Source organism: Saimiri boliviensis, chromosome 1 (assembly GCF_048565385.1).
Source record: "Saimiri boliviensis isolate mSaiBol1 chromosome 1, mSaiBol1.pri, whole genome shotgun sequence".
In the NCBI taxonomy this organism is placed as follows: domain Eukaryota; kingdom Metazoa; phylum Chordata; class Mammalia; order Primates; family Cebidae; genus Saimiri; species Saimiri boliviensis.
The window spans coordinates 197561556-197582975 of NC_133449.1; the positions used below are offsets into that span (position 1 = coordinate 197561556).

The following is a 21420-nucleotide window of genomic DNA, read 5'->3' on the forward strand; positions in this document are numbered from 1 at the left end:
AAGCGAGACTTGGAAGAAGGGGAGGGGAGGGGAGGGGAGGGGAGGGGAGGGGAGGGGAGAAAAGAAAGAAGGAAGGAAAGAAAGAAAGAAAGAAAGAAAGAAAGAAAGAAAGAAAGAAAAGAAAGAAAAGAAAGAAAGAAAGAAAGAAACAAGGAAGGAAGGAAGGAAAGAAGGGAAAGAAAGAGAGAAAGAAAAGAAAAGAAAAGGAGGAAAGAGATCCAAGATGGCTGATCGCTAGCAGCTTGGGATTGTAGCTCCCAGTGAAAATGCAGAGAACGAGAGGACGCCACACTTTCAGATAAATTCTTGTTGCTCACGCACCAGGAGATTCCCAGCAGAGGAGCCCCATGGGTCGCCAGCGCGACTCTTGTGGCCTGCGAGGCGGTTTTGCAGCACCTTGGAGCGGCGGTTCTTGATGCAGAGTCAGAAAAGCATTATCAATCTTAACGCCGCTGTTTTGGCCAGTGCAGTGAGTTGCTCAGATTTTGGAGCTGCGAATCAACAAGTTGGACGTCCGCTCAGAAATCCAATTACAAAGACGGTAATTATAAAGACCACAGATGGATAAATCCAAAACGAAGGGAAGAAACCAGCCTAGAAAGGCTGAGAATACCCCAAACCAGAACACCTCTCCCTCTACAGGGGATCACAGTTCCTCATCAGCAATGGAACAAGGCCTGATGGAGAACGGGTGGGTTCCATTATCAGAAGCAGGCTTTAAAAGGTGGATGATAAGAAACTTCTGTGAATTAAAAGAACTTGTTCTAACCCAATGCAAAGAAACTAAGAACTTTGAAAAAAGGTTTGACGAAATGTTAACAAGAATACACAATTTAGAGAGGAATATAAGTGACTTGATGGAGCTGAAAAACACGAGAACTTCGCGAACTATGCTCAAGTTTTAACAGCCGAATTGATCAAGCAGAAGAAAGGGTATCAGAGGTCGAAGACCAACTTAATGAAATAAAACAAGAAGACAAGATTAGAGAAAAAAGGATAAAAAGGAACGAGCAAAGTCTACAAGAAATATGAGACTATGTGAAAAGACCTAATCTCCATTTGATAGGTGTACCTGAATGTGACGAAGAGAATGAATCCAAGCTGGAAAATACATTTCAGGATATTATTCAGGAAAATTTTCCCAACCTAGCAAGGCAGGACAATATTCAACTCCAGGTAATACAGAGACCACCACAAAGATACTCCTCAAGAAGACCAACCTCAAGGCACATAATCGCCAGATTCACCAGGGTTGAAATGAAGGAGAAAATACTAAGGGCAGTCAGAGAGAAAGGTCAGGTTACCCAAAAAGGGAAGCCTATCCAGACTCACAGCAGATCTCTCAGCAGAAACCCTACAAGCCAGAAGAGAGTGGGGGCCAATATTCAACATCCTTAAAGAAAAGAACTTTCAACCCAGAATTTCACATCCAGCAAAATTAAGCTTTACAAGCGAAGGAAAAATAAAATCTTTTGTGAACAAGCAAGTACTCAGAGATTTCATCACCACCAGGCCTGCTTTACAAAAGCTTCTGAAAGAACCACTACACATAGAAAGGAACAAACAGTATCGCCTTTCTAAAAAAAAAACGAAAAAGTAAAGACCATCAACATAATGAAGAATTTACATCAACTAATGGGTAAAACAGCCAGCTAACGTTAAACGGCAGTATTAAACTCACATATATTGCTATTATCTCTAAATTTAAATCGACTAAATCCCCCAATCCAAAGACACAGACAGGTAAATTGGATAAAAAGCCAAAACCCATTGTTATGCTGCATCGAGACCATCTCACATGCAAGGATACATAAAGACTCAAAACAAAGGGATGGAGAAAGATTTACCAACCAAATGGAGAGCAAAAATAAATAAATAAACAAAAAGCCGGAGTTGCAATTTTTGCCTCTGATCAAATAGTCTTTAAAGCAACAAAGATCAAAAGAAGCAAAGAAGGACATTATATAATGATAAAAGGATCAATGCAACAAGAGCTAAAGATCCTAAATATATATGCACCCAATACACAAATACCCAGATATATATGACTTATAAAGAGACTTGGACTCCCACACAATAATAGTGAGAGACTTGAAATATTAACATTAGACAGATCAATGAGGCAGAAAATTAACAACGATATCTAGAACTTGAACTCAGATCTGGAGCAAGTAAACTTAATTAACATTCATAGAACTCTCCACTTTAAATACACAAAATATACACTCTTATCAGTACCACTTTATACCTATATACAGGTTTAAATGAAATATTGGTTGGCTGCTTGTTTGTTATTTTCTTCCCTCATTTTTTTTTTTATGTCTCCATTATTAAGCACAATTATAAGCATACCCATTTTTAGACTGCATTCTAGCCCTGGCAATAAAGCAACACCCCCGTCCTCTCCCCCTCTTCCTCTTTCTTCCTCTTCTTTATTCTTTTTTTTAATTTTATTATTCTTTTTTCTTCTTCTTTCTTTCTTTAAAAAAAAAAAGAAGAGAGAAAGAAAAAGAAAGAAAGAAAGAAAATAAATGAACCCCACTTCCAAAAAAAATACTAAAAGAAAAAATCTGTCTGCAGTCCCTCCTCAGCTTGGTACATTCTCCCTCCTCCATACAGCCTCACTTCAAAAATGTTCATTACGTTCTATTTGCTTACATAATTCCTACCTAAGGCACTACTCAAATACAAGTATTTTTTGCTTCTCCAGTCAAACAAAATATCCTTGGCCTCTTTCCCTTAGGGCTTTGCAAAGTACCAGGAATTAACCTAACTAATTTTTAAATAATTAAAAGGCAATCATAGCTTAAAGTCTACCTCTTCCAGGTATCTCATCTGCACCATCAAAACAGCCCTAATACAAAGGAATGACTAATGCAGAAATGTCAAGTCTTCCTTGAACAAGTTAGTCAAAGAAATTTGGACATCCACTCATAGCAAAAGCAGACCAGGTTATTCAGACCAAGTATCCTTAAGAAGACAATTTAAAAAGCTACGTAAGATATTAAAATCATTTTAAAAGCACCAAATAACCACCAAAATAATGAGGAAAGAATAACGAGCTCAAATCCACTAGAAGTCAGGAACCCAGAAAAGTGACCTCAGCTTTTGCCTTTTGTGAGTTTGACAACAAAGAACAAGCATTTAAGAGCTTTGTTGTTTGTTGCCTGCGTTGCAGGAACAGGGAACCAAAGCCACTAAGAGTCTTAGACCCACTAAGAGTGAGGACTGTAGTGAAAACAGCCTTGGCTTGGGCTGAGACTCTAAAGGGCTGCATCCTACAAGCAAAGAAGGAACTAGATGGAAACCGTGGACTGAATGAAATCAGTTTCAAGTCATCTGAGTGGCCCAAAAAAGTTAAAAGATTTGAAATTTGATTAAGATGTTTTCACCCCCAGGCACTTGGTGATAGCAAATGAAAAGCTTTAGAGAAAGATCAACATCATCTTATATTATATACATCAATTTATTTCTACAACAGACAACTGAATCAGCTTCATAACGTCTTCCCAGCATCGGATTTAGCAGACACTAAGTGAAACATAACTATGCTTATTACGTTCAAGGGGATAAAGGCCACACTTAAATATTTTTGTTTAAAACTGAAAACCATAAAAAGTGATACAGATTTGAAAAGAACCAAATAAAAATTCTATACTAAAAAATAAAATAACCTAAATTAGGCATTTACTGGATGAGTTAATAACAGATTAGGCACAGGTGAAAAAAATGTGAACTTTGAAGACAGTTCTGATACAACACCCTGAAAAATGCCCTGGGGTCAAAAAGCAGCAAAAACAAACACCCCAAAAACAAACAAAAAACAGAAAAGAAGGCAAGAGACAGGATAAGAAGGTCTAACATATTAAACTAGAGCCCTAAAATGACAAGAGAGAGAATATGAACTAAAGACAGTATTTTAAAAAAATAATGGCTAAGAAATTTCCAGGACTGATAGTACACCAACCCACATATTCACACAGCCCAAAGAATCCAATGCCTAATCATGGCATAGCAAAACAGAAAGCCAAAGATAAAAATCTTAAAAGCAGCCAAACAAAATCACATTATCTTAAAAGGTGATACAGAAAGAGTTGAGGTCTCAACAACAATGAAATGTGCTGAAGTAAAGTGACCACCAACATTAAAACGTGCTAAAATAGAGTAACTGCTAACCTAGAATTCTGTACCTAGCAAAAATATCCTTTAAGAATGAGGTAAAATAAAGACATTTTCAAGCAGACTAAAGGAAATTCTGAAGAGTGTGTTTCAGATCCTTCAAGATCAAAGAAAGCAATCATAAGTGCAAGATCACAGGGAAAGTAAAAACATGGTAAAGACATGCATTAACTTAAATAAAATATTGGCAGTATAAAACAATAGCTACAATAATGAGGAAGAAAGAGAAAAAATAAGAATGAATTAAAATGTACAACAAAACTATATGAGTAGGAGCTGGGCACAGTTGCTTAGACCTGTAATCCCAGAACTTTCAGAGGCCAAGACAGGCAGATCAGTTGATGCTGGGACTTCAAGACCAGCCTGGCCAACCTGGTGAAATCCCGTATCTACTCAAAATACACACACACAAAAATTAGCCAGACATGGTGGCAATGCCTATAATCCTAGCTATTTGGGAGGCTGAAGCAGGAGAATTGCTTGAACCCAGGAGGCAGTGAACCAAGATCACACTACTGCACTCCAGCCTGGGTGACAGAGCAAGACCCTGTCTCAAAACCACCGCCACAACAAAAACAAACAAACAAACAAACAATCAAACAAAAATTATTGAGTAGGGCTGCAAGTAAGTAGAATTAAAGTGCATCAACTGAGAAGAGGATGACGGTATTGATTAACATTAGACTTTATAAGATAGATAACGATTTCTAGAATGACTAGTAAAAGAAGATCAAACAATAATAATGAGAAAGCTAGTGTTGTTATATTAATCCCAAACTAAATTTTAATGTAAAAGTACTACCAGAATAAAAGAGGAAAACTTGAAAATGTTAAGTCACTGAGAAGACATAGCTATTACACATTTCTATGCATCTAATACCACAGCCTTAAGTATATAAAAGATTAGAAACTGCATGGGAAATACTCAAATCCGCAATCATAATGAAGTATCTTAACATACCCTTTTAGTAACTGATGAGCAAACAAAAGATCACCTATGATACTTAAGATTTGAAATGCAGGATTAACAAATACTACCTAATGAAAAAAATAGAGAACTGAATTCAATAACGGGACAGGGGGAAAAAAGACAATATACTGGGCCATATACAGATCTCAAATTTTAAGTCTGAAATAACAGGCCTTTAAAACAGAGTATGTTCTTAGATTACACTGTAATTTTACAAACTAAAAACAAATAAAATTACTAGAAAATCTCCATATGTTTAGAAATAAAAACATAATACTTTGAAATAGTCCAAAAGTCAAAGTACAAATCATAATAAAAACCTGAAAACATTTTAAGTGAATTATAAAAATATTTGATATGTAGTACCAAAAAAAACTACATATCAAAACTAGTAATACAGCTAGCTAAAATGGTGCTTAGAGGAAAATGTTTAACTTTATGAATATATTTCAAAAGAAGAAATGCTGAAAATTAAAGAACTTCACAAAAGAACTCCCCAAAAGGTAGAAGGGAAGGAAATAAGGAGCAGAAATTAACACAATGGAAAATAAACATATAACAGATTAGCAAAATTCAAAATACGGTTATTTGGAAAGACTACTAATCTCTGGTGAAACTAATAAAGGAAAAGAAAAAGATATAAATAATCTACGTCAGATATGAAAAGGGAATCTTTTCCTGCACCCATTAAAAGGACCGCAGAATATTTGTTGCAGACAATTTCATGCCAGTCAATTTAAAATTTTAGACAAAAAGTTTCTTAGGGAAAAAATTACAAAAATATTGACAGGATAGAAAACTTGAATAGACTTAAAACATTGAATTAATAATTAAAAACCTTTCCTCCTAACACAAAGAAATGATAAAAGCTCAAGGTGACAGGTACTCTAAATACCCTGACTTGATCATTACATATTTTATGCATGTATCAAAACATCACATGTACCCCATAAATATGTAGAAATATTAAATACCAATTTTAAAAAAACCTTTCCACAAATCCCAGCCCATATGGTTTCTCTGACATGTTATAACAAATATTTAGGGAAGAATTCATTCCAATTATACACAAACTCTTCCAGAACCAAAAACAATGGGTACCTCATTTTATTCTATTTCACATCTTAACAAGAACAGTATAGGCCACCTCACTCATGAACCCTCAGGTCTCTTAGCACAAAGGGCTTCTCAAAAAGCCCTTCCCTTACCAAACTAAATTAGTATCCCCTGTCCCCTGAACCTATTTTATTCTATTTCAAGGCCTTTATACTATCTGATGTTATTTGTGTGTGAATGTTTACATACATAATATTTATTGACTATGTCCCCCATAAAATCTAAGCTCAGACAACAGAGACTCTGTTTTGTTCCCAATGTTGCCACACTATCTGCCCACAGCAGGCCCTCGAAAATATTTGTTGAATTAAGAATTGTTTCTGGTTTTGTTGAGAAAATGACAAAAACACAAGTAGAATTCAGTAATGCTTTCAAATGAATTCATACTCTATGGAGTGTGATATATAATAGAGGCATATAGTTTGTAAAATTGAAGCATGAGAGGAGCTAATAAACTTTTTAGGGGGTAGATGTTTAGGGAAGGTTTCAAAAGTAGTGATACTAAATAAATACTTGTAAAGTCAAACACAAAATATTTTTCATTTTACCATATGTAAAATGAGGATACGAAGTCTCAAAGTACTCCAGTAATTTGCTACCATAAGATAAGCTAGCCCAAGAATGAAACCAAATCATGGGGAATGACAGAGCAGAATGAATCAGAGAAATTAAGTCCTTGATGTTTCCATGTGAGCTACTGGATGAAGTTTAACTATAAGATCTTAGCTGAATTTTAACTACAAGATCTACTCAGTCCCTTTTTTGCTTAAGCCAGTTTTCTGTTTGGTCACTTGCAATATAAGAATACAGATGAGTCTCTGAATTCTTTCAAAAGGCAAACCATTTGCTAATTTCAGTGTATTCACATGCAGGGGCACTACTGGTATTTTTGAAGGGACAATTCTGTTTTGTGGGACCATTCTAAACATCACAGGACACTTAGTGTATCTGGCCTTACCTCACAGTCACTGTGACAACCAAAAATGTCCCCATATAGTATTTCCCAACATCTCCCATCCCCAAGGGGAACCACAACTCTATTTCAATAGTTGCTATATACATCTGTATCTCACAGTAGCTCCAACAGATACACTTAAACGTATTTAACGCAATCTCAAACTGGAATATACCACTGAAATATTCCAATTTTACATAATAATTCATTTTTAACCAGTCACCTATGAATATCTAAATCAGGCATCCCCAAACTTTTTACAGAGGGGGCCAGTTCACTGTCCCTCAGACCGCTGGAGGGCCGTCACATACTGTGCTCCTCTCACTGACCACCAATGAAAGAGGTGCCCCTTCCTGAAGTGCCCCCCCACTCAGGGGGCTGCATGCAGCCCTTGGGCCGTAGTTCAGGGACGCCTGATCTAAATGTTCAGCCAAAATCCTATGCATAGGCTGGGGACGGTGGCTCACGCCTGTAATCCCAGTACTTTGGGAGGCTGAGGCAGGCAGATCACTTGAGATCAGGAGTTCGAGACCAGCCTGGCCAACGGGGTGAAACCCTGTTTCTACTAAAAATACAAAAATTAGCTGGGTATGGTGGCAGGCACCTGTAATTCCAGCTACTCAGGAGGTTGAGGCAGGAGAATTGCTGAACCCAGGAGGTGGAGGTTACATTGAGCTGAGATCGAGCCACTGTGCTCCAGCCTGAGTGACAGAACGAGACTGTCTCAAAAAACAAAAAACAAAAAAACACCAAAATCCTATGTATGGCTTATATTAACTCTTGGTGTGAACAGTGTTTTAAATTTACCACTATTATCTGAAAATCCTTATTTAGTTTTCTCCATACAATACTATCACTGACACTATCTGTTACCTTCTAATCGGCCATTTGCCTACCCTCTTCCTAGCCTGAAATGCCACATATTCATTTTCCCAGCCTCCTTGCAACTAAGGCAGGGACACTCCAGGATGGACATCTGAAAGAGGGCTTCTGTGAGAGGTTTAGCTGCCTAATTAAGACATGAGAGGATAAACTTCCACCTGTCTTTAGTAGCTATGTGAGAATGTGATGCCTGGAGCAGAAAGAGCCATCTGCAACCATGATGGCAAAGTCTGAGCCCAAAGTTAAGCACACTAAGGATAGCTAAGCACAAAGATGGAAAGCACCTGGATCCTTGATGAAATCATTGCATAGCTAAATTGACTAACCATGGAATACTCCATTTCTGGACTTCTTATGTGAGATACTTTTTTTTTTTTTTTGAGACAGAGTCTCACTCTGTAGTCCAGGGTGGAGTGCAGTGGCACAATACTGGCTCACTGCAACCTTCACCTCCCAGGTTTAAGTGATTCTCCTTCCTCAGCCTCCCGAATAGCTGGGATTACGGGCACCTGCCACCATGCCTAGCTAATTTTTGTATTTTTAGTAGAGACGGGTTTTCACTATGTTAGCCAGGCTGGTCTTGAACTCCTGCCCTCAAGTGATCCGCCCGCCCAGGCCTCTCAAAGTGCTGGGATTACAGGCATGAACCATCACGCCTAGCCCAAGATACTGTTTAAACACAATGTTAAATGAGTATTATACAACTTGGGGGCATAACTAATATAAGATGTATTCAAGATCTGACAAGTGATTGACAGTGGTAGAAGAACCAAGATTTCTGAAAGATTTCAAGACTGGGTGGTTGAGAGAGAGGTAGTTAGGGGGAAGAGGAATACAAACATACACATGCTGTTGGGCACAGTGGCTCATGCCTATAATCTCAGCACTTTGAGAATCTCAGGTGAATCACTTGAGCCCAGGAGTTTGACACCAGCCTGAGCAAAACAGAAAGACCCGTCTCTTTAAAAAAAAACAAAACAAAACAAAAAAACTGGGTGTGGTGGTGCACACCTGCAGTCCTAGCTACTCAGGACGCTAAGGGCTAGGACAGGAGGACTGCTTGAGCCTGAGAGGTGTAGGCTACAGTGAGCAGTGATTATGCCACTGCATGCTAGTCTGGGTGACAAAGTGAAACTCCATCTGTATCAAAAACAACAAAACACCTATGTGCACATATAAACACACTAGGTGAGAGCTGGTGAATAGAGATCAAACTGACTCAGTTTAGTATGAGTTAAACTTAATAGCAGTATATATGAGACATACATAGGAGGAAGTGGAAGTGGGGAATTACAGAACCGAGAAACAGCCACACAGAAATGATGGTTTATATCATAAAGGAGAAACAGCCACACAGAAATGATGGTTTGGATCATAAAGGATATGATCACCAAGAGAACATAGTGAAAAGCATATGGAACCTTGATGACACTGGTTACTTCCCCAGGATCCATTCCTTCTTCCCTGTATTGTTTGCAGTCCTTATTTTCAGATAAGATTCACTCCACTGGCCAGGAGACCACTTAGGATAATTCCATCCCTCTGGACAAAGATACTATTACAGGTTTGGCAGCTTGATCTATGTTTGTTTAATCAAACTAGAGCTCAGGATTCTTGGGAAAAGGCTAGGAGAAGAGACCTTTTCTCTCCCTTCGGAAATAAATGCAGGGGCTATAATACAAACATCACTGGTGGCAATTATTTTTATTAGAAGGGAAGCCTAAAGCCCAAATAGGATGGCAATGTTGAGAGAACAGCCCTGATGACATGACAAAGAACTCTTTTTTTTTTTTTTTAAGACAGTCTCACTCTGTCACCAGGCTGGAATACAGTGGTATGACCTCAGCTCACTGCAACCGCTGCGTCCCGGGTTCAAGTGATTTTCCTGCCTCAGCCTCCATAGTAGCTGGGACTACAGACACATGCCACCATGCCCAGCCAATTTTTGTATTTTTAGTAGAGATGTGGTTTCACCATGTTGGTCTCAGTCTCTTGACCTTCTGATCTACCTGCCTCGGCCTCTCAAAGTGCTGGGATTACAGGCGCTCTGAGCCACCATACCCAGCCAACAAAGCACTCTTCAAGCCAGTTCTGAACAATTACATGAACCAAAACATCTCTTTGGGTTTTTTGTTTGTTTGTTTTTTGTTATTTGAGATGGGTCTAGCTCTGTCACCCACACTGAAGTGCAGTGGCCCAATCATAGCTCACTGTAGCCTTGAACACCGGTCCTCAAGCAATCTTTCCACATCGGTCTCCCAAAACTGCTGGGATTACAGGTGTGAGACACCATGGCCCAGCTTACCTTTCATTTTTAAATTCCATTTGCAGCCTAACTGATATAAGGAAAATGTGAAGAAACTCCCTGAGAAATAGAGAATTGGGAAGTATAATGCAGAAAAGTCAAGAAATTAGATCATTTTATGACTACAGAAGAGAATATATTTCACAACTGGTCTAGGGCAGCAGTCCCCAACCTTTTTGGCACCAGGGACCAGTTTTGTGGAAGACAATTTTTCCATGCCACAGGAGTTGGGTGAGGGATGGTTTCAGGATGAAACTGTTCCACCTCAGATCACCAGGCATTAGTCAGAGTCTCATAAGAAATATGCAACCCAGATCCCTTGCATGTGCAGCTCACAACAAGGTTGGTGCTCCTATGAGAATTCAATGCCACCACTGATCTACTGATCTACTGATCTGCCAGGCGTTGGAGATCAGGCAGTAATGCTTGCTTCCCTGCTGCTCACCTCCTACTGTGCCACCCAGTTCCTAACACCAAACAAGCCAAGGACCAATACTGTCTGCAGCCTGGGGGTTGGGGACCCCTGGGTCTAAGGAAACCAAGGATGACAGAGGAAACACCATTGGATTTGGTGATTAGGAGGTCACAGATAACTTTTAAAACAGCAGTTTCTGTGGTGAAATGGTAAAGGCAGTCTGAGTACAAAGGATAGAAGCGTTTAGTAAGAACTCTACAATGTACCAGATACTTGGATGGATATTTAACATGTGTTAATTTCTCCAAATACCACTCTGTGAGCTAAGTATAACATACTTTGTAGATACAAAATGAAATCTGAATAGTAACATACCCACAGCCACACAGCTACTAAAGTGGTTTTTAAAGACTTCAAAACCAAGATCAGAAGTTCTATCTTGCTCAAAAGTCAATGTTCTTCCTATTATAACAGTTTCCTGGGATGAAAGAATGAGTCTTTAAAGAAAAGAACAGAAATACAGTGGCATAGTGGACTCAAACATTAGAAGATTCTCCTAGAGTTGAACAGCACACACACTTATATGGCAGGTTAGCAGAAAATACAAACATCTATGTAAGCTAGAGAGGCAGAGGCTGAAGAAGGTGGACAGGAAGTGAAAACAAACAGTTTCTAGGGAAAGAAAGATGGGAAAAGATAATCATGGACATATCTGGAAGGAGGGGTTGCTTTTGAAAAGAAGGAAGGTCATTTCTTCCTCTGAGATATAAGTAAATAAAGAGGTGACAATGGGATGAAAAAAGTGAAATAGAAGTATACCTGATAGGGTTGAGATTTTTCTCAGTAAAGGAAGAGATCAAGTTATTTGCTATAAAAACCTTTAGGAGCCGGACGCGGTGGCTCACGCCTGTAATCTCAGCACTTTGGGAGGCCGAGGCAGGTGGATCACAAGGTCAGGAGATCAAGACCATCCTGGTCAACATGGTAAAACCCCGTCTCTACTAAAAATACAAAAAATTAGCTGTGCATGGTGGCGCGTGCCTGTAATCCCAGCTACTCAGGAGGCTGAGGCAGGAGAATTGCCTGCACCCAGGAGGCGGAGGTTGCGGTGAGCCGAGATCGCACCATTGCACTCCAGCCTGGGTAACAAGAGCGAAACTTCATCTCGAAAAACAAAAACAAAAACAAAACGAAACGAAACAAAACAAACCTTTAGGAAATGAGGGATAAAAGGAACAGAACACTCGAGAGCCAGCAGAACACCAACTGGCATAAAAACTGACCAATATCCTTACATATCCTTTCATAGTTGTCTCTGATGTCCCTCAGAATTTCAGGAGTCAAACTGATAAAGCTAATGAGACTTAGGACTGGGGACTGGAAAAGTAAGTCTATAGAAAGTGAAACATTCTAGACCATCAATGTGAGCTTAGTAAAAGCTGATGATCATGGGATCCTGGTTACACAGGGAGGCAAATGAAATCACTACTAGGGTAATGGGTTGGATGAACAGAGAGACAAAGAATGTAGATAAAGAGAAAGTGAGAGAGAGAGGAAAAAAACACCAAATTCCATAAGAGTGGAACAGTGAGAAGGTTTTTTTTTTGTTTGTTTGTTTTGAGACAGGGTCTCACTGTCGCCCAGACTGGAATGCAATGGCACAATCTTGGCTCCCTACAACCTCTGCATACAGAGCTCAACTATCCTCCTGCCTCAGCCTCCAAGTAGCTGAGATCACAGGCATGCACCACCAGGCCTGGCTTATTTTTGTTTTTGTACAGATGAGGTTTCACCATGTTACCTAGGCTGGTCTCAAACTCCTGGACTCAAGCAGTCCACCCACCTTGGTCCCTTCCAAAGTGCTGGAATTACAAGCATGAGCCACCACGCCCTGACAAAGTGAGAGGTTTTAAAGAGAGTTTGTGGTCAGACGTTTTTTGACACAGAGCTTCAAATCATTTTGCCAGAAGCAGTGAGCCATTTGGACTCTGCAGCCCCTACTTAGCTACTGTCCCTTCAAACTGTATTCAGAGAATTCAGAGACAACCAACTCTAAAAACACACAGACTTTGATTCTAGAAAAGTGAAGGCTAGCAAGGAATGAACTAGTCCATACAAGAATCAAACATAAAAATATTCCTCCTTCTTTTAAGCTGAACAATTCTATCACCAAAATTTAAAAATGCATTAAAAGGTCAAAAGTCCACAGCAAAGTATAAAACAGATTATGTGTTATGAGACAGAATGAAACGTAAACAAATCTGTTAGGCTATTTATAACCCACAGGTTAAGGATTTTTAACATACAATTCTAAAGCAGCAGGCATAGTTTGTGCTAACTTTGGAGAACATTGGGCATAGCTTCAAGAAAACTACATTGCTCAATTTAATGTAACAAAAAAGGTCCACCCATTTCCCAAAGGGCAACCTATCATTTATATTTTTAATCTCACTTCTACAATTTTGGGGCTCTTGACACATTATCCAACCCCTCCATCCAGGGAAAGATGGAAAAATTAGCCATAGCAACTTCCTCCACTACCGCTTTGATCCCACATTTTACACTTAAAACTGTGGCAAAGTACCACGTTACTTAGGACAGTTTTTTATACCAGTGATTCTCGCAACCCTTGCTCCATTAATAAAGGAGGGAAAACTGGGCCTGGCACAAGCCTAAATTACACAGAAAATATCAAGTACTCTTAAGGAGTGTTATGCAGTAGCAACAATCGAGAATACAAATAATTTAAGAAGTTTTGAACTTAAAAAGCTTTTCTGCATTTTAGTCCTTTCTAAATAGAAACAAAGGGCTTGTACAACATGGAATTCTAAAACGTCAGTGGTCAAGTGGGCAATTTAAGCTAACAACGAATAAAAGAATAAATCATCTATCCTTGCTTGTACTATTATGTGATACCTTACACGTACTGTATAAGGTCTTTTTTAAAACGAACATAACACTTCCCAATTCTTTCACTAGACCTAGAAAGCTCACGCCCCCACTTCAAAGGTTCGGAGACCAAAGATTTCCTACAGCCGAAAAAAATCAATGATTTCGATGAACAATCATTTGCCAACACAAGCACCATTCCTCTACTCGGTGGGTCAAAGAGTCAGACTCTGACCTAAACCATCCCAGGCTCCTGGGGTCTTGATTCTCTCATCAAAGTGGACAAAATTCACTGGCCTCTAGGTAACAGCCCTTTCTTTGTAACTCCACATGCCGGGCTATCGGGTAATTTTCCCAGGCAGAGAGTTTACAACTTTTAGAGGAAGCAAGAGGATCGAAACGAGGAAGATGGGGAAACGACTAAAATGGGAGGGGCGGACGACCCACCCACCTAACGCGAATGGGGCACCGCTTTCAAGGGCGAAGCTCCAGCAGCCAGGAAAGGTGGAGGACGGAGGGCGTCGCGACCCCCCACTCACTGTGTGAGAATGGAGGACCTGCAAAGCCAGGGGCCAACGGGAGGCCTGAACCGGGAGTGCGGGGAGGGGAAAGGGTGAGACGTGAAGACAAGAAAGCCAGAGTCGGGCCGAGCACCGTAAGGTCCCGAGCAGCGGCGGGGCAAAGCCGAGGAAGCTTTGCCGGGAGAGACTTCAATGCTTGCAGCCTCACTCACCTGCCAGACGCTCGCCCAGTGGCCAGAAGTACGAGCGCCGCCTGTGCTCTTCCCCTCCTGCCAGACACAGCTCCCGCCGCCGCCGGTGCTCCAGGACCCGAGAGTTGACGGTGGTACAGAAGCGGGCAAAGCAGCGACCGGACCCAAGCCCAGGGAGGCGTACATAGGGGGCGCCGAGGGCCCACGAAGGCAACTGCGTGCCTCACCTTCCTTACCAACAGCCAACCACGCTTCCCGGGAACAACATCGCACCAACCTCGGTCCGCTGCTCACGGGCCTTAGCCCGCAGGTCCCCACCAGCAGCGGCCGGGCTTCCGGCGGCCACACCCCGCCCCTTTGCTACTTGCCCTCCGCCATCTTGTGGGAGGCGGGAAGAATACAGTGCGCCTGCGTGAGTGCTGGTGCCGGCGTCCCGCAGCCGGAGGCTAGAGCCTCTTAGGCGCAGGCGCACTGGCTGCTGCGCGCCGCTGGAGGGGCCGTGCCCCGCGGACCTGTCCCGTGAGCCATTGCGGCCCGGGCGGCCGAGTCTCAATCGCACTCTCTGCTCGCTGTCTCTGAGTTGTGCTGCAGCCTAGTTAATAGATCTTCTGCACACATTCGTCCGTTATTCTGCAAACATCCATCGCGTGCTCGCTATGTGCTACTCCCGTCCTAGACGCTGATTATAGAAAAATGAATAAAACTCCGTCCCAGTCCCACAGGGACTCATAAAATAGCGGAGAAACGGAGATGAACAAGTTATTTTGTAGCTACGACCTCTATTACCCCACCATCTCTCACTGTCACCCTGCAGTTTTCATTCAAAACACATTCTTCATGTTTGTCTCATAGTTTGATACGTTCTCTATCTTGCATTACCTATTCAGTTTCATTTCATTCAACGTTAATTAAGCAAACAGTATCATTTGGGTTTCCGATGTATACTAGATATTGTTTCAGGCTCTAGATTTACAGCAATAAGAAATACAAACTCATGGAACTTACATTCTAGTGTGAAAGACTAGACAATAAAAGTAAACAAAAGAATGTTTGACGGCGATAAGGGATAGGAAGAGAGCAAACCACACGGAAAGATGATGGACAATGAGGGGTGGTGATTAGTGATCTTTCTCCAGAGGTGACATTTAATCTGAAGCCTGACTGACCCCGGGGGTCCAGGAGCCATCAGCAGGTCTGGGGCAAAAGCTTTCAGAGAGAGGGAACAACTGAACAGAGCCTGAGGTGGTAGCAAGTCTGACATGAAAGAGGGGCAGAAAGAATAGGTGGCATGGACAGTGGGGAAGAGAAGAGGTGGGGGGAAGCAGAGGCCAAATCAGGTGGAGCCTCCAGGTCATGGTGAGAAGTTGGATTCTGTTCAAAATGGCCCTTGTATGTCGTGGACACTGTCTCCCATACTCCTTTTCAAACACTGCCAGCTCCTGACTGCCTTGCTGCTTTGTATATGCCCCTTTGACTACCTGGAAGATCCTTTCTCTTATGCTTTAGTCTAACTTGTTATCTTTCAAGTTTCATTTTAATTGTCACCTCAGAAAGTCCATCCTTCCTAAGTATAATAAATTTCCCCATGCTTTCCTCATTATTCTCAATCATTGCACCTTACCATTTCTTCCGTGGTATTCTATGCTTTTTAAATTGTTTCTTCACTGCCTCCACGCTAAACAGTGGACTCCATAAGAGAGAGAAGACGTTTCGTTCACCAATGGATACACGGTGCTTAGCACGATGCCTGGCATGGGTGGTCTGCCACTCAGTGTCTGTTGATTTAATGAGTGTGGAAGTTTGTCAGCATCTAAGTAGTTAGTGGTGCACTATATTGGTTTCATCTGTTGGTTTTTAAAATTAAATGCAAGTCACTTCTTATTTATATGTCTCCTCAACTATATTATAAATAGGAACCTTGGAGAGAGAGAGAGAATGGGATGGAGAAGGGTGGGTGATTGTGGGGCAGTGGGCAGGGATTGTATTACATATATTTGTAGTATGGGGAGAAGGAAGGTTTCAAGTTAATGGAAGCTCTGTTATATGTGCTGTGAACTATGTTAACATAAAATCCTCACTACAGCCCTGCTAGATAATGATCCTCACTTATATACATGGTCAAATTCAGAGAGATTTTAAGTCCCTTGCCCAAGCTCTCACGTTAAGGGATAGTGCTGACCATAAAGCCTATACCCTTCCCATCTAGAGAAATTGGATTTTGAGACAGGCATATTCAGTGATTTGGTTCTGTGTCATTAGCAGGCTTTCATTAGAGATTTCAGTTATCACCACTTAAGAGTCCCAGTCAAATTGCCATCCCTGTATAGGACCTCGCAAAGGGCCTGACTAGAAACTACTGTCGTTCTCTTCTTTCGAACTAGAGCAGAGCTCATTTTACCATTTTCCTTTTAATGTTTTTAAAATTCTGTATTTATTTTTATTAATAACTTATGTACCTTTTCATTAAAGGAAAAGAAGAAATACCAGCAAAATGGAAACATATTCCAAATGCTAGCTGCATCCATTGGTTAGCCTTCTCACTGTGCCTAGAGGGGACCAGCTCTTCCATCTAGGTCCCAGCTGATACCTTCGACTCCAAAGACCCCTCTGGCAAAGAGTTATAGGCTCACTGCAACAACCACTTTTTCCATTCACTTATCAGAATTATATACCATAATTTCCCCTTTAAATGGGAAAGCTGTCTTAGGATGGCTGGGGAGACCTGCTAGAAAGGATGGGGCTGGCATCTTATTTGTGGGGGCTATTTAGTCCTTATATGAGAGAAGAAATTCACTGAACTCATACATATGCTTATCAACTAAACCCTATCAGTCCATGTGCAAATCAAGTAGTAGATAGGAATATATACTTGAAAACACTTCCCCACCTTCTACCTCACTATAATGTAATCCTTGGAATAAATCCTAGAAACAAGACAAAGTCTTCAGTTTCTATGGTATTTGCTTCTCTTTTGGTTACCATCTGTTAGAGACTGAATTGTGCTACTCCAAAAAAAGGTATGTTGAAGTTCTAACTTTCAGTTCCAAAGAAGGTACCCTTATTTTGAAATAGAGTTATTGCAGATTTAATTAAGATAAAATGAGGTCATACTTCTATAGGGTAGGATAACCCACCATAACTATTGTCCCTTTAAGAAGATGACAGTGTGAAGACAGAGAGAGAAAATGAGGATGCCGCGTGAGGACAAAGGTAAATTGGAGTTATGCAGCTATAAGCCAAGGAATGCCAAAGACTGCCAGCAAACCGTCAGAAGCTAGGAAGAAGCATGCATGGATTTTCCTACAGGTTTCAGAGAGTACATGCCCTTGTGGACACCTTGACTTTGGATTTATAACTTTCAGAACTGTCAATCAATAAATGTCTATTGTTTTAAGCCACCCAATCTATGGTTCTCTGTCACAACAGCTCTATGAAATTAATACACTATTTTATCTGGCAGGGCCTGAGACAGAAGAAAGAGACATAGGCAAGCAATGAGAAGGCCCGAGCTATGCCCCAATTTGGCAGCAAGCCAGCTGCACAACCTCAAGCCAGTCACTGAGCAACAGTTTCCTCATCTGTACAAACAGGGATAATGATAGCCGCCCTGCCGACTTCAAAGATCTGCAGTGATAACTAACAAGTATTTTTCCAGTGATGCTGTGACCAAGGTCTGACAGATACTAAGAAACAATGATGTTAAAGACAGGGTTCCTGCCACACAAAATTTTACAGTCTGGCTGAGAAAACAAGACACTTCCCTACGATAAGATAACTCGTGTGGGCCAAGTGCCAAGTGCGTGGTTTGGATCTTACTCACTATTGATGTTGAAAAAGGGAAGGATCCTGTGGACTGGGGTAGAGAGGTAGACTTCATGAAGGGCCTTAGCAGAAAAGGAATTTATTAGAAGGATACTGAACACCTACAGGATCTTCAGGAATAGGACACAACATTATGCCCAAAACTGGTCTCAAGAAACCATCAATGTAGCCACTGCTGGATGCAAATACCAAAACTGAGACTGCCGATATCACTTGACCCAGACTGGATGATGCTCTTGCTGCCCATGGAAACTAGATACAGTTATTATCACTGCCACTACTCTCAAAAGAATGGAGGGTCACTTCACATTCACAATATTAGCTTTCAACCTCAAGCCTAGAACAGGGGCAAATAATGGATATAACCTAGTTAAACATTAACACTCTAGCTACATGCTGTCTAAGAGGAATATAATGCAAGCCATATGCATAATTTAAATTTTTCTAGTAGCAACATAAAAAGGTTAGAAAAACAAAACAAAACACCAGCCTCTAATCCTAGCACCTTGGGAAGCCAAGATGGGAAGATCGCTTTTGACCAGGAATTTGAGAACAGCCTGAGTAACATAGTAAGACATTGTGTCTACCAAAAAAAAAAAAAAAAAAAAAAAAAAAAAAAATTACTTGGGCATGGTGGTGCATGCCTATAGTCCTAGTTACTCAGTAGGCTGAGGCAGGAGGATCACTTGAGCCCAGGAGTTCCAGGCTGCAGTAAACTATGATTGTGACACTGCACTCCAGCCTGAGTGACTGGGGGAGACCCTGACTCTAAAACAAAGCAAAACAAAAACCAAGTGAAATTAATTTGAATAATATATTTTATTTAACCCAATATATCTAAAATATTTCAACATGTGGCAGTAGCTATATGTCAAGTGCGCAGTAGCCACATGTTGCCAGTGGCTACCATATCTGATAGCACAGCAGTAATTGATAGAAAGGCCAGGAAAATGAGCATATGAACTTTTAATTTCCATAGGGAGAGGGGATTTCTGCTTCATGGGGAAGGCAATCTCCTAAACACAGAAAGAGAATTAAGACGTTGTCTTACAAATGGAAAATAAAGTTGAAGGAAAACCAAGACTGGATTGTAGAGAATGGAAAATGGTAAACTAAGAACATTTAATTTCATAATGTAGTGACTGAGAGCCACTAAAAGTTTGTGAAATGGGGAAGTACTTTGATAATTTAATAAAAGTACAATGCAAGTGTAGATGATAAATTTAAAATACACTTGGAGTTAGAATTTCTGGCCAGTTAATATCACCCAGTAATTTTTGATAATCCCTTAAGGTATGTAAGTTGCTAGTATTTAATTTAACCTTTTGAGGTCTTACTGACCGGGAAGTTAGTTTTTTCATTTTGTTTTGTTTTTCAATGTTCAATTTCCTTTAATGACCCCCATCTCCCTGAAGGGCAGGTGCAGGCAGCGAGGCAATGGCAAGAGATGTTCACTTGAAGATCTTGCCCTGATTGAAGGCTTTGCCCGCATGCTGGAAGGCCCCTCCCAGGAGAAGTACTCTCGAACCAGCATCTGGGCCTCCTCGCTGCCAGGATCCAGTTTCCGCCATGTGTATAACCTATAGTCCACCTGCCAATCTGGACTCAGTGGAAAGGCAAGCTCCTGGTCTCGGAAGACCCAGACTCTAGAAATGGAGCTGCTATTGTTGGTTCCAAAGAGGATGACACTGGCAAAGGCATTCTTCCTCAGCTTGTCCAGTCGCTGGAACATTCCAGTGATGAGATTGCAGCTTATGAAGGTCTGAGTGGGTTCTTCAGGGAAGCGATACTTTGAGTACCACAGGGACTAGCTGTCCTTATCAAAGTGCTCCCAGAAATATGGCAGTGCCACAGAGAGTGTGTCCCCATTGGAGTACTTGCGCTTAAATTCATCCAACACAAAAGTACTTTTGGGCAGGTGAGCGAAGGGGTCTTTGGCCTTGGACTCAGCAGCCAGCACCTGCTCACATCATCCATCTCCTCGTTAGGAGCAGGGGCAGCTGCCTTTTTCTCCTCCTTCCGCTCAGCCTGGAGCTGCTGCTTCTCTTCCCATGAACCTTCTCTTTCCGTGCTGTGTCCCTTTTAGGTTGGCTCTCTGCAAACTTTTTAGCATCAAACTGGGCCATCTTCTCACACAGTTTCACTTCCTCCAAGACAGCCCAGAACTGAGACTGGTTAATGCAGGTGAGGAACCAGCGGTTGGTATTGGGAAAGGCCAGGCAGAAAGAAGGCTCTAGGACCTGTTTATAAAGTCACAACAGAGTGCAGACAACTGTGATGCAGCCAATGTCACTCGTTCGCCCACCAGAAAAGTCCTCGTCTTCAAGTGAGCACCAAGCAGCCCCAGAATTCACCTCACTTCCTCTTTTGCATTCTCAGTGGCCTGTTTGTTGTGATGCCTGATGCCCAAGGTGGGGAACACCCAGGTACTGGCTGGGGGTACTATGTCGCTATCAGCAAAGTTCACCCACTGCACCACCTGGGCTACTGCCTCTGGAATACTTCCCCACAGCTCCTCATTGCTCACATAATAGGCAATGGCATTGCTCTCAAAGACACAGAATCTATCGTCACCCTCAAATGCTGGAAACTTGCCGGCAAGAAATTTGTGGAGAAACTCACGGGTGCGGTTGATTTGGCCAAAGTGGAAGTGGGGTGATGTGGAGAACAGGCAGAACTGAGTCCCACTGTACTAAGCAGCAATGAGGGCCTTGAGAGGAGAGGACATTTGTACTTCTTCCCAGTCTTCCCCATCTTCCAAGGAGAGGACATTTGTACTTTTTCAGGTACTTTTTAAATTATAGAATTAAACCTCTTACATGTGTATTCCTTTGGACAGAGGCATATAAACCTAAAAGTACTGGCTCTGTTGGGGCTGCCAGTAAAATATCATCCATAAAATGAGTCTTGTAATTGGGAAATTCTTTTCTACTGAGAAGCAAAGCCCAGTTTACATGATACTGACACATTGTGGGACTGTTCAGCATTCCTTGAGGAAGCACTTTCCAGTGAAATCAGTAAGCTGGCCTTTTGTTATTGATAGCTGGTAATGTAAATGCAAATTTTTTTCTGTCTTGTTCTGCAAGGGGAATGGTATAAAAGCAGTCTTTTAGTTCAATAATGATAATAGGCTAATTCTGAGGAACTGCCACAGGTGAGAGGCCCCATAGGTTGA

At 41.3% G+C, this 21420-nt stretch overlaps 1 protein-coding gene and 1 pseudogene across 7 annotated transcripts in view; both read right to left on the reverse strand.

The window, feature by feature from the left end:
• APC (APC regulator of WNT signaling pathway) overlaps positions 1-14830 on the reverse strand; it is a 145514-nt gene extending 130684 nt beyond the window's left edge. For 4 of the 7 annotated variants that reach the window (XM_074382619.1, XM_074382609.1, XM_010339832.3 and 1 more), the window contains exon 1: positions 14445-14533. Coding sequence is in view for 3 of the 7 variants with exons in the window: in XM_074382618.1 (XP_074238719.1) it covers positions 14445-14609 (165 nt within the window). In the remaining 4 variants the exon portion in view is untranslated. Of the gene's footprint in view, positions 1-14444 lie in introns of all 7 variants that reach the window. The other 3 variants (XM_074382618.1, XM_074382592.1, XM_074382572.1) reach the window with 1 other exon arrangement.
• A 4762-nt stretch (positions 14831-19592) lies between these two features.
• LOC101052930 (elongation factor 1-gamma-like) lies at positions 19593-20775 on the reverse strand (annotated as a pseudogene).
• Positions 20776-21420: the final 645 nt, after the last annotated feature.